At 31.6% G+C, this 13,564-nt stretch overlaps 2 protein-coding genes across 2 annotated transcripts in view; one reads left to right on the top strand and one right to left on the bottom strand.

Annotated features, from left to right (window-relative positions):
• The window catches only part of LOC114336532 (centrosomal protein of 162 kDa), a 132,672-nt gene that overhangs the window by 52,182 nt on the left and 66,926 nt on the right, over positions 1–13,564 (bottom strand). The window lies entirely within an intron of this gene.
• LOC114336535 (carboxypeptidase B) overlaps positions 12,335–13,564 on the top strand; it is a 60,027-nt gene continuing 58,797 nt past the window's right edge. Inside the window, exon 1 of the mRNA XM_028286908.2 lies at positions 12,335–12,520. Within this exon, the coding sequence (XP_028142709.1) occupies positions 12,445–12,520 (76 nt within the window). The 5' untranslated portion in view covers positions 12,335–12,444. The remainder of the gene's footprint in view (positions 12,521–13,564) is intronic.

Here is a 13,564-nt window from a genome sequence, read left to right as displayed (position 1 = left end):
TATTTTTATATTTCACTTGTCACCGTGATGTGTAATTATGTATATGCGAAACGTCAATAACAGGCGCCTTGATAGCCTGGTTGGTAGGGCATTGGACCAGAGATCGAGAGATCGCGGGTTCAAATCCCGGACGATTCATATTCTTTTTTTTTAATTTTAGGCATTGTGAAGTTTTGGTTAATTTTTGGTAATTATTGTTAATTTTTTGTATTATAACTGTGAAGTAAATTTATTTCGTTGAAATTATATAATAGAATAGAAGTATAACTTCTTACGTGCGTACAAAGTACACACACATTCTTTTTTTTATGTACGCGTAGAAATAATATTTGAACAGATTTTTTTAAAGTAAACTTAAAGAAATATACCGTAACTTCTTTCATTTAATTTGTATAAATGGACTATACAGCTCTTTTTATGAAGCACATTTGTCCTGATCACACTTTAACAACTGTGATACGACGAAGGAGAAATTTGGCATAAATTGGTAACACCTATTTCACAGTTGCGGCATTGAGGCGTCAGATTTGTTTTTATTATTTACTATATTGAATATTTTATATTTTGTTCAAATTAAATAACGCAAAAGCTCCAGGCTCCGACAACATACCGTCTGAGTTCCTTAAGTACGGAGGAGAAACTTTACATAGACAAATGGCACGAAAGTGTAATAATCCCATCCATAAAAAGGGAGACAAAACCAATGCTCTAATTCTAGAGACATCTCCTTACTTAATACGGCGTCTAAAATCTTATCGAACATCCTATTAAGTAGGCTAACACCGTTTGTAGAAGATTTCATAGGGGAATACCAAGCCGGCTTCAGAAAAAATAGATTGATCATAGACCAGATTTTTACTCTAAGACAGCTGCTTGAAAAAGGATGGGAATTCAACAGAACTATCCATAATCTCTTCATAGATTTCCGACAAGCGTACGATAGCATTAAAAGGGATCAGATGTGGAATGCAATGGCAGAACTTTCAGTTCCAAAACAACTTATCCAGCTTGTTAAGATATGCGTAAACGGGTGTAGATCCAGAGTACGGATAGGTAACAAACTCCCAGAATCGTTCGAAATAAGCAGTGGCCTGAAACAAGGAGATATGCTGTCACCTCTCCTTTTTAATATAATCCTGGAGAAAGTAAGAACAGCACAAATTAGAATATAATTACTGACAGTAAATGTACCAAAATTACTATTAGCATACGCGGATGACATTGACATTGTGGGAAACACAGTCACCAATGTGAAGGAAACTTTCAATAAATTGGAGATAGAGGCAAAGAAAACTGGCATATAAATTATTCATGCATTTATATTTTATTTTTATGTCTAGCCCCCTTCGCAGTTTTAAACTGTATTTTCTATTATTTGTTACTGTCGATTTTAAATAACGGTGGGCGGTGGGATCATAAAAGATACACCTTTTCTATAAATTCTATAAATATAAATTAATAATAATTGTAATTCTATAAAACATAATTAAAATTATATAAATACACTCACTGGCACAAAATTCCGCCGCCCAAAATTTTTGATTAAGTTTGACAATTTATAACTTTATTATTTGTACTCCGATTATCAAGATTCTTACATCAGTTTGTAGGTACATGTATTGATGTCGTTTGTTATTATTCCGGTAATAAAAAATGTTTGCTTAGATGGCATTATAAGGGTTGTATTTTCTCCTAACTTTAAAAAATTCTATGGAAAAATTGAAGAGCTGTACAATTTTTTGTAAATAAAAACACTGATTGATTCGTAAACATATATACAGTCGGAAAAATGAAAGATTACCCATGAACGATCATATCAATCGCCTATTTTGTATCTGTTGTCTTTTTCTATAAATAACAAACGAGAGAGAAACAAATACAAAATAGGTGATTGATGTGATCGTTCATGGGTAATCTTTCATTTTTCCGATTGTATCTTAAATAACGGTTGGATTGATAAGATTACAATGGCCCGCATGCAGCCCAGATCTCAATCCTATTGAGAATTTATGAGATGAATTTCTAATTAAATGAATGGGGGGAATTTCTAATTAAATAAACCTTCAAAGCAGTGTTTTTATTTACCGCTTTTATAAGAAAAGAGATATTCGGATAATTCAGAAAACAAAATCTTAGGGATAACTCCAGGATAATACAAAAGGAGTATGAAACAAAATCAGCTCTCAAATTTTTCCACAGAACTTTTTACAGTTTGGAGAAAATACAACCCCTCCATTCACCCCCGTATAATGCCATCTAAGCAAAAAAAATTATTACAGGAATAATAACAAACGACATCAATACATGTACCTACAAACTGATGCAAGAATCTTGAAAATCGGAGTACAAATAATAAAGTTATGAATTGTCAAACTTAATCAAAAATATTGGGTGGCGGAATTTTATGCCGGTGAGTGTATTTATAGAATTTTAATTACATTTTATAGAATTATAATTATTTATAGAAAAGGTGTATCTTTTATGATCCCACCGTCCACCGTCATTTAAAATCGACAGTAATAAATAATGGAAAATACAGTTCACAACTGCGAAGGGGGCTAGAAATGACATAAAAACAAAATAAAAATGCATGAACAATACAATTAAAACAAAGATTTAAATGTTTATTTTTGATTTTAGATTTTATAGCCGTTTACTAGATTAAAATTTCCAACTAGAAACGCCAAAAATTTCTAGCCTAATATAAGGGGAGTATTGTAAGTAAATTATAACAATTACAGTGGGTGATCATATTATTAGAGCCACCTAGTAAAATTCAATGTTTTAGAGGAAGGGTATATAATTGAGCTGTATCATATATATACATGCATTTGTTTCCATTTGTTTCCAACACGCATGTGTGGCAATGCGTGACTCAGATGCCACTGTTTGTCAGTGCTGCCCAGCCTGGCTTGCAACTCGTGTGCCTATTATTTTGTATTCTTGGTGTTTAGAGTTATAATGGTAGGGGAGCAAAGTATGCTAAATGTGCAGTCTCTCGAGCGCTTTGGTGACCTATTGGGTTGTGAAGAGTAGGTCCTAAAACCAAAAAAAGTTAAGTAAAGTTTTCCATTTTAGTGGGCGCTTGCCATTTTTTAATTTAATTTTCCATTTCCAACAATCGTTTTTTCCGATTATAATGCCATCTATCCATAATTCGAAAAAATATTTCGAATAAAAGTTACTTATTTTTACGTAAGGAATCCAAATCTGCAATAAAAAATGAGGGTTCCCATTTAAGATTTTAAAGTAACCCCACACCCCAGCTCCGTAGGGGGTCGTGTTTGGTGCCATTCGATATATTTTTCAAAAATATTGAATAAGTGTGTTTTATAGTTTTTCGATCCGATGTTCATTTCGCGAAATATCGTGGGATTCGTATTTAAAATATTAAATTTACCCCCACCCCTCTCCGTGGGAAGTCGTGTTTGGTATCATTCGATAGATTTTTAAAAAATATTAAGCACGTATTTTTTAGTTTTTCGATCTGTCATTCATTTCGCGAAATATTCGCTTTTTTCTTGTGAAATTTTGGGACTCGCCCATTTCCTTACGCCCGGCTCAAATCGTCAGATTTTTGAAATATACACTCTTTTGCATGTACTTAACTTACCTTATCTTAATCTGACAATTTCGAGTTTTTTTAAGGATAGATTTTTTTTTTCGGGCCCCCCTTAACGAACTCCCCTGTGTTAAGAGCCAATATATGGTAGAGGTACATCTACAGGGTACCAGGTTTCTCCCCATATGATAATCTGACGCGCTCGAGTAACTGCAAAAATCCCTGCTTGGGCTCCCCTACCACAATAAACTTTGTGAGTTTCCATTGCTCTCTAGTGATATTTTAACAGTCCTATACTATATTTTGTGAATTTAGTAAAAATTGCGCGTTCGTTATACTAGAGGTACCAGAACATCATGAGAAATCCAAAGACATCGCACCAAGGAAAATAGCAGAAATAAAAACTTTAATATTCAATACTATTCACTCCAACAGAAACATAGCATCCATTTCTAAAGTTTCAAAGGCAAAGTGGACCGTATAAAGAAAAAACTTACATACCATTATTAAACAAAAGTAAAATTTTCTGAGGTGGCTCTAATAATATGATCACCCACTGTAGAACAGGTTGATTTACACAAATATCTGGGTTGTCCAGTCGATGAAAACTGGGATCATATGTAGAAGGTCAGATATTGTTAATCACAAGCTGTTAATCAGAATGCTCTAAAACCATATTCATCAAGCCCAAGGGAAAGTAATAAGCGTTTCTATTGTTCGACAAAGATTAACAGAACAGGGTTTGATAGCTTGCAATACAGCAACGGAGCCATTACTTACTGCTGCTCACAAAAGACGCAGACTTGCATTTGTCCGTGAACACGTCAATTTGGACAATAGACGATTGGGAAAAAGTATTGGTTACGAATGAGTATAGAATATTAATATATGGTAAAGATGGTCGAAATAAGGTTCACAGAGGGGCTTGAGAACGTTATGCTGCCTGCACTCGGTCACACCGGGTTGGCTTTAGTGGTGGTTCCCTAATGCTTTGACCAGGGATTTCTTTTGAGGCACACACGGATCTCGTCTTGATTGATAAGGGTACATTAACAGCACACCGATACAAAACGGAGATCCCACAACATAATTTGATGCCATAGGCTGGGTTTATTGGTAATGGTTTTCTGATAATTCAAGATAATGCGAGATCACACACGGCAAGGATTGTAACACAGCATTTTGAAGGTGTTAATATTGCAAAAATGGACTGTCCTGCTCAAAATCCAGACCTAATACTATTGAGCAAATATGGAGCATTCTCAAAAGTCAAAAGAATTGTAAGATGTCGTATACCTGTCCATTGTCCAACAACATATATGAAGAGCTTCAAAAGCTTTTCATTGGGGCGCATATGAAATGCCTCCCGAAAAGGGGTTTCTTACCTGTCGCTAAAATGGTCACATACGAATTGCCTCCCAATTTCTAAATAAATTACATTCTTCTAATCTTTATGTGAAGTTGAGATGTTGCCACATCTTCATCCCTTTGTACATTTTTGGTAAAATTGGTAATTTGTTATTTAATTTATTTTATTTTCGACCTTTATGTATTATACATTATTGACACTAGGCAATATTTATAAATTTCAACTAACTTATACATATAGAATTAGTTTATAACCATTATAATTATAATAACCATTATTTTTTGTTATTATTAATTTGACAAAAAATACAAAATCATAAAAAGTATTTTATAGATTTATTAAAAATAACATCACAAAAAACTTATTTGGAAAATATTACAAAATGTGTATCTATAGAAATATAAAGTTACAAAATATTTTTCCTAAATTTATATGATAGGTACTACTTTGACAAATTCCAATCTATTTATTTTACAATCTCTTAATTCTAAAAGTTTTTCATTTAGAAAATTTATTTTTGCTGTACTTTCCGCAACAATTTTTATCTACGAGCGTGCAAAAATGTCTACTTTCGCGCACGCATTTTAGTTTAGAAAGTTTCACTTTTCCGCACGCGTGTTACTTTTCCGCACGCGTGTTACTTTTCCGCACGCGGTTTTTACTTTTCCGCACGCGTGTTAATTTAGATATGTTAATATGGCCTTAAAGTAATTATAATACATGCAATAAACTAATATTTAGATATTATTTACTAATTTATTTCAAATATATCTTATTGTGTTCCTGTTTTAATGAAATTAACGCGACAATTCGATGAAATAAAATTATTTTGTCGTAATATTCGAAAGTCAAATCGGTAGACAATAACCGTCGTTTTGAATCATCGTCATGAAAACCAAGATCGTCGTCATGCTAACTAATTATATTGAAAGTTTGCTTTGACAACTTTGTCAAAGAATTAATTTGTGTATGTATTTTCATATTAATTAAATTAATTGATTAAGATTTGGTAATTTTTTAAAGACTCTTAGAAAAAATATTGTTCCTAACTCCCGCTTCGCGTCGTTCGGCAAACTGCAGTCGCGTGCGGAAAAGAATGACTTTCTGCACTTGTTAGGAAAATAACTATTTTTGTGTCGAAACAGAATTCATTTTAGTGTAGGTATTTATTTGAAATTGTAAAACTATATCAATAAAATTATTAATGTTAGGATGAGCCCAAAGATGTGGAGGAAATGTCGAATTTTCAGATATGTAATTATCAACAAGATATTCACAAAACTGGGTGACTCTTTCATCCACTGGTTTAATTTCTGCCAATTCTATAGCAAAAAAATCGCTCACATCTTCAGGATGTAAGAATGAAAGACAAAAAATATAAATAAAAAAATTCGTTATTTCAGTTAAGTCAACACCTTTTTTCTGGTATTCTGGAGGTAAACCCAGTGCTTGAACCTTTCTGTAACATCCCTGGCCCAAATGAAAACGACATCCATGAAGATCTGCTTCAGGAAATGCCATACGGATACTATTATGAATGGAAATTTCAAAGTCTGAAGATATTACTTTAGGGGATACAGGACAATTAATTTTAAAACATATTATTATGAAGATTATATTATTATGAAGATGACTTTTTATCTTGAAGTAAACAAAAGACAAGAGGATTATAATGTTAATTTTTTATAAATCAAAATAGATAGATAGTACCTATTTAAATTATGATTTGGCAACATTGTCTCATTATACAGAGATTAAATAGACAAAATATCAGCCTAAATGATTAACGAAACGGAGGCATTTCGATTGTACCTGGGAGGCATTTCATGTATGAAAATATTTTCCTGAAAAAGTGGGAGGCATTTCGATAACGCCGTTTCATTGAGGGATGGACCGCTTTCTCCAAAAGGACATCCAAAATGTGATTAGTTCTATGCCAAACCGAATGATAAGTGGTATCTAGAATCGTGATGGCAACATACATTTTTGAAATGAGTGATACTTGTCTTTTCTTGACTCTATAATTCAATTATTACTATAACTGTAACTATAATAGTACATCAAAATTTTCAATACATTTATTGTTTTCTCAAAGTTTTCCTTGTTTTCCATTTGTTACTAATCATAATGTCGGGTTACGTGCTACAAAAGTAACTGACACAATATACAATAGATATTATTTGATATAAATAAGAAAAAAATCAAAAAGAAATAAAAAATTTCTTAAATTTTTTGGGTGGCTCTGTACTTTTTATTATTTCGGAACCAAAATAATAAATCGTTTTCAGGGGACAGAAGGGGATGTCAAGCAAGCCAAAGAAATATTTTGCAATACGATGCTGATTGCTGTAGGCTCGCTGAAATTATTTAAGTTGTTGTGGCTTATTCTTCACCTTCGTCTCATTATCGACATAAGTTGAAAACATTCCTGGGTTTATATTTATCCTGTGTTATGCAGGATCACTCGTATATAGTACAGGGAAATATGGTTTTTCTCAGGACACTGAATTATCCAGATAACTTTTTTAGTTATTGTAAAACTGTAGGAGAAAAACCTACTGTTTCCTGCCTAGCGTTCGGAGCCGTTTTTTAATTATCAATAATTTAGTTCAAAAAACGCGATTTTTTAGATTTTTGCACTCAATTAAAAAGCTAAATACTTGACATAAAATTACAAAATTTGATTTTTTATAACATTGAAAAAGCTTCAAAATGCCGATTTTTAAAAGTTAAAAAGTCAATTTGTTGCTTCGCAAACTGTAAAATAAGTGAAAATCGTTATTTGTTAATAACTTTTATTAAAACTAACATAGAACTTTGGTGTTTCACCCAAAGTTCTGTATTGGGTACTTAACAAATCCTCAAAATTTGAGACCGATCCATTAATTAGTTTAAAGTTATTATATTTGTTTATCCCAGAGACCTATTTTTTGCAATAACATAAGACAGAAAATAATGAAGATAAGACAATCCTGCGGGTGCCCGCAGTGAAAGTAGAAGACTTATAGGTACTATCAATATGTATTAGAAAAGGATAAAAAATTACTTATTATAGTCAATAATCTGAATGCCATTTTTTTAAATTGTGTAACAAAAATTTTGTAATTTTGTAATAAATAATTTCGAACAAAAAAATTTGGCCTAGGTCAATTTGGGCCAAAGTTCGCCATGTTTTTTTATTTACAGCTAAGTTGTTGATAATAATTAAGGAATCTAATTAATGCCATTTTAAAGAATGGGATTTGCATTTTTTGTCAAAACATTTGCACAAAAATTGTACTTTCACAGGACCCTCTACGAATTTTCAAAAATGTAGTTCAAAAGGTGACTAGAGGGAACTTACAAATCCACCGAGTTCAATCAAGTATATTCAAATGGGAAATAAGCCACAATTTTACCTAAAAATGATTTTATTAACGTTTCGACGCCCAAGTCGGGTGTCGTTGTCAAAATACAAAATAATACTAAATAAACAAAAATGTTGTTGCTTAGTAAAAAATTCTTCTAATCATTTATTTAATCTGACTCATTTATATCGGCAATTCAGACACGTATTATACATTTTAAAGTAGACGACTTTAAAATGATGTTGCCAATATTGATGAGTTGCGTTCCTGGGACGACTTTACTAAAAGATAGTTCATTCGATTACATGAAATCAATCCCAACTCAAGAATATCCGCCACAAAAAATCATAGCATGTGATCTGTCTTTAAAAAGACAACCAAATGCAACGGTGGCACTGAAATTCTCGCGTTAGAGATTCCATAGTAAATCACGAGGGAAAACCAGGAAAAACCTCGTGATACTATCCCGACATCGTAAGTATTTGGGTTTACATTTAGTTTACTCTCAAAACTAATACCGAATTCTGACTTGATATTTTAAATTTTAAATAATACTAAAATACTCAATGTACTAACTCGATATGTTACTGATTTATTAATTGTGGTATTTTCTTTCTATTGACTTCCTCCTTTAATATGGGTAACCACATCCTACTGCATTCTACCGAGGAATTTGCGACACAATTGGTTTCATTTAGCGTAATTAGAGCAGCTTCTTTGATTTTTCTCTTTTTACTATCTGCTTCTTTTAGGACTATACTTGAATCTCTCCACTGAACTCTATGTTCATTATCCCATGCGTGTTGACATATTTGAGATCTATCAAATTCTCTATTTTTTATATAAGACTGATGTTCATTTACTCTAACGTCTAATGGTCTTGACGTTTCACCTATATAAAATTGTTCGCATTCACAAGGTATTTTATAAATACAATTCTTTGTTCTTTCTTGTTCACTGTTAGGTTTAGTTTTAGATAGAATAGATCTCAATGTGTTTGTTGTTTTGAATGTTGTTGATATGTTGAATTTATTTCCTATTGTTTTAAGTTTCTCGGATAGTCATTTTACATATGGTATTGATATTTTCCTCGTATTATTTCTTGTGAATGTTGTAGGATCCCGTTCTAAGTAACTTAGACAACTGTTGTTCTGTTCCATTCGATCCAATCTTGACAATTCCTTATTTATAAACGATATGGGATAATCATTTTTTAATAAAACAGATGTTAACAATTGTTTTTCTTCAAAAAATGAATTTTCGTTAGAACAAGTAATTTTGGCTCTATCATATAAAGATTTAATGATTCCCTTTTTAACGTTGATGTTATGATTTGATTTGTAATTGAGATATCTGTTGGTGTGTGTTGGTTTTCTATTGATACAGTATATTATGTATAAGAGTATTAAAGTGAATCAAAAACAAAAACAAAAACAAAAACAAAAACAATATATTAAAAAATTTATATAAATTGCAAATTGAACATAAAACAAATCAAATCAACACTAGGAACTAATAATAAATAAGATCACATGCTATGATTTTTTGTGGCGGATATTCTTGAGTTGGGATTGATTTCATGTAATCGAATGAACTATATTTTAGTAAAGTCGTCCCAGGAACGCAACTCATCAATATTGGCAATATCATTTTAAAGTCGTCTACTTTAAAATGTATAATACGTGTCTGAATTGCCGATATAAATGAGTCAGATTAAATAAATTATTAGAAGAATTTTTTACTAAGCAACAACATTTTTGTTTATTTAGTATTATTTTGTATTTTGACAACGACACCCGACTTGGGCGTCGAAACGTTAATAAAATCATTTTTAGGTGAAAGTGTGGCTTATTTCCCATTTGAATATACTTGATTATAAAAATGCCACAAGAAAATAGCTTCAGAACAACATCGAGTTCAAATACCGAACAAACAATTTCCAACTACTAAAATTTTCTATATCTCTTTTATATCTATACGTAAATATTTTCTTCTTCTTCTTCACGTGCCATATCAGAAGTATCCAACGTTGGCGATCACCATTGCGAAGGCTTCTCGATCTTCTGCAATATGGAATAATTGTCCAGCATTTGGTATCTGAGTCCATTCTCGAATGTTGTTTAACCAAGAAACTTGTTTTCTTCCTACACCTCTACGGCCCTCTATTTTGCCTTTAAGGATCAGTTGTAATATTTTATATCGACTTCCCCTCACTATATGTCCCAGATAAGACATTTTTCGATGTTTAACAGTCTTTAGCAGTTCTCTGTCTTTGTTGACCCTAATATTTTCTATCATTAATAATAGCAGTTCTCTGTCTTTGTTGACCCTAAATATTTTCTATCATTAATAATTTTATAGAAAAAGTTGAAGTACACTTTAATAAATAAATTAGACAGTGAAAATAAGACAGTTTTGCCTTCACATTGCAACTGAATAAAAATAGTATACATTTTTATTTTATTTTATTTAAAAATATTCTTAAAATAAAGATAATTTATTTATTAAAGTGTACTTTAACTTTTTCTATGATTAATAATGATATGATCAAAAATAGATTTTTGGGAAACAAATATTTTTTTCAAAAATTTGTTTAAATAAATTGGACTGTAAACAAACAAATGAAATAGAGAATGCGGAAAAATCCCCTTACGAATAATTCACACATCCACTACTTCGGGCTGGGAAAAATTTTTTGAATAGAATCAAAGATCCAAACACCAGTTCTTAGAAATGTGTTTCACCCTCTTTAACCTCTCTGGGCTCATCAGTGAAGATGAGAGGTTGAATATCTTCAGACACATTCCAATCAAAAAACAACATTCGAGACCTAGACATAACAACTTATTTCCAGAGAGGTTGAAGAGGGCGAAACACATTTCTAAGAACTGGTGTTTGGATCTTTGATTCTATTCAAAAAATTTTTCCCAGCCCGAAGTAGTGGATGTGTCAATTATTCGTAAAGGGATTTTTCCGCATTCTCTATTTCATCTGTTTGTTTTCGTACAAGTGGTCGTCCAAACCAGTAACTTTGGATCTTTTGATCACTGAGTGTGTTTCAAAGATCTACATCTTTTGTTTTTAAAATTAGACTGTTTATTAATTAATAAATGTTTAGACAAATTGCATATTTGTAATGTACCTACACAAAAAGTACATACAAATTAAAAAGGAAAGATCAAAATCCATTAAGTAGATCCCGAGGTATAGAAAATGATGGTAGTTTTAAGTTTTTGAACTCGTGGATTTGTAGGCTCCCAGATCCCCCTTCACTTACTACTAGTCACCATTTGAACTACATTTTTGAAAATTCGTGTAAAATACCAGCTTTTCGAATATGTAAAAAGATTTTTTCTACTGACAATATTTTTAAAGTTATTCTAAATGTTTATAAACTACAAAATTTCAAAAATTTGGCATTACAATTTTTGACTAAAATAAATAATTTTTTTTCTTATTTTAATACATTTTGATAGCATCACTCTTCTACTCTCATTTTGGAACATGCAGAATTGCCATATCTTCATTATTTTCTCTCTTATGTTGTTGCAAAACAAAAGTCTCTGGGATAAATAAATAGAATAACTTTTAAACTAATTAATTGTTGGGTCTCTTTAGAGGGTTTGTTGAATGCCCTAATACACAGCTTTTGTGTGAAACGCCAAGCTTTACGTTTTTTTCAATAAAATTTATTAACAAAGAAATATTTTGACTTATTTTGCAGTTTGACTTTTTAAATTTAAAAAATCAGCGTTTTGAAGCTTTTGCAATTTTATGTCAACTATTTAGCTTTTTAATGGGGTGCAAAAATCGAAAAATCGCGTTTTTTGCACTAAATTGTTATTTAATAATTAAAAAACAGCCCCGAACTCTCGGCAGGAAACAAGTAGGTTTTCTTTCTATAATATGTAGGTCTACAATGACTAAAAAAGTTATCAGATACCTGGATAATTCAGTGTCCCCAACATGGTCTAGTTTTTGCTTATTTCCCTGTAGTGTATTAAAAAAAGCGATAGGTATTGAAAATGGTAATGGCGATTAGTTGTTAGTCTGTAGTCATTCGAACAAGGCGACGCAAAGGGTACCGTTGATCAGAAACGGGTCAAACATCTCGATAGTGGTTTGTATATAAAGCAGAAATATTTCGAGTCGCGGCTCACATTAAAATGAGGCGCCGCCTTTTGTTTTTGTTTGTGTTTGGTGTCGTTGTGGAATCTGCTTTAGGTCGGACACCTCTCCAAGGTGAGTGGGTACTATCTCAATTTTATCTTAGGAATTCCAAAACAAAAAATCGAATCTAAAGAATATGTAATTTCGGGATGAATAAAATTAATATGCAATTCTTTAACTTGATTCAAAATAAGTTATCAGTTTAGTTAGAGTAATATATTGACACATTATTTGTGTTTTAACCAATTTGTTTTTTTTTTCTTATTTATTTATTTGAATTGAACTGTTCATTTAATTATTATTTTTTATTGGGAATTAACCATGATTCCAGTTGAAAATACGTTTATTTTGACGCTTCGATTTCCACAAATTAGTTTATTTTGTTACTTGGTAACACAAAAAAAAATTCGTCTAATGAATTCAATTTTATTTAATGAAGTCACTGAAGATTTTCATCTCCGATTTCGTTGAACCTCCATCGATTTTCATGAAAATTGGTGAGTAGTTAGAGGATACCTCAAGAAACAAAAGTGACATAGTGCCAACTTGTGAAAATTATTTTATTAAAAATAACACTTTCCTCCTTTCCCCTAAAAGTGCCTTTCCTCCCTTGAATGATTTCCTTCGCCTAACTCCCTGTCTTCCTTTCTTCGAGGATCTAATTTATGCTTTTGTTTCATGTTTTTCTTGGTCATCCTCTACGATTTTTCCCTATTCTTCTCTCCTCCCATATCTTCTTCACCTGTCTAGTTTCGTTCATTCTGATCATCCACTTTGTGCATCTGCTAGTCTAGGTTCTATCATCTTACGTAATTTACTTTCTATTATTATTTCGTATATTTTTAGTCCGGCGCGGCGCATAATAGAGATATTTCTCCATAATTTTCGCAAACCATAGTATCTCCTTTCTTATATTATATTATAAATAGCTATTATTTGATAAATAAATATTGTTTTTCGCTTAAATTCAATATTAAAGCGGCCACTCACCTGCCTCTTAGCAGTTCGAACATTTAATTTAAGCGAAAAGCAATGTTTATTTTTTAAACAACATTTTTTTCTGTTTTCTGTCAGCAGTAAAATGTATTTTGCATTAAATAAATTACATACATTCTT

The sequence above is a fragment of the Diabrotica virgifera genome, chromosome 3, assembly GCF_917563875.1.
Source record: "Diabrotica virgifera virgifera chromosome 3, PGI_DIABVI_V3a".
NCBI classification, from domain to species: Eukaryota; Metazoa; Arthropoda; class Insecta; order Coleoptera; family Chrysomelidae; genus Diabrotica; species Diabrotica virgifera.
The sequence above is the reverse complement of the archived record's forward strand: the minus strand, read 5'-3'. Positions and strand labels throughout refer to the sequence as shown.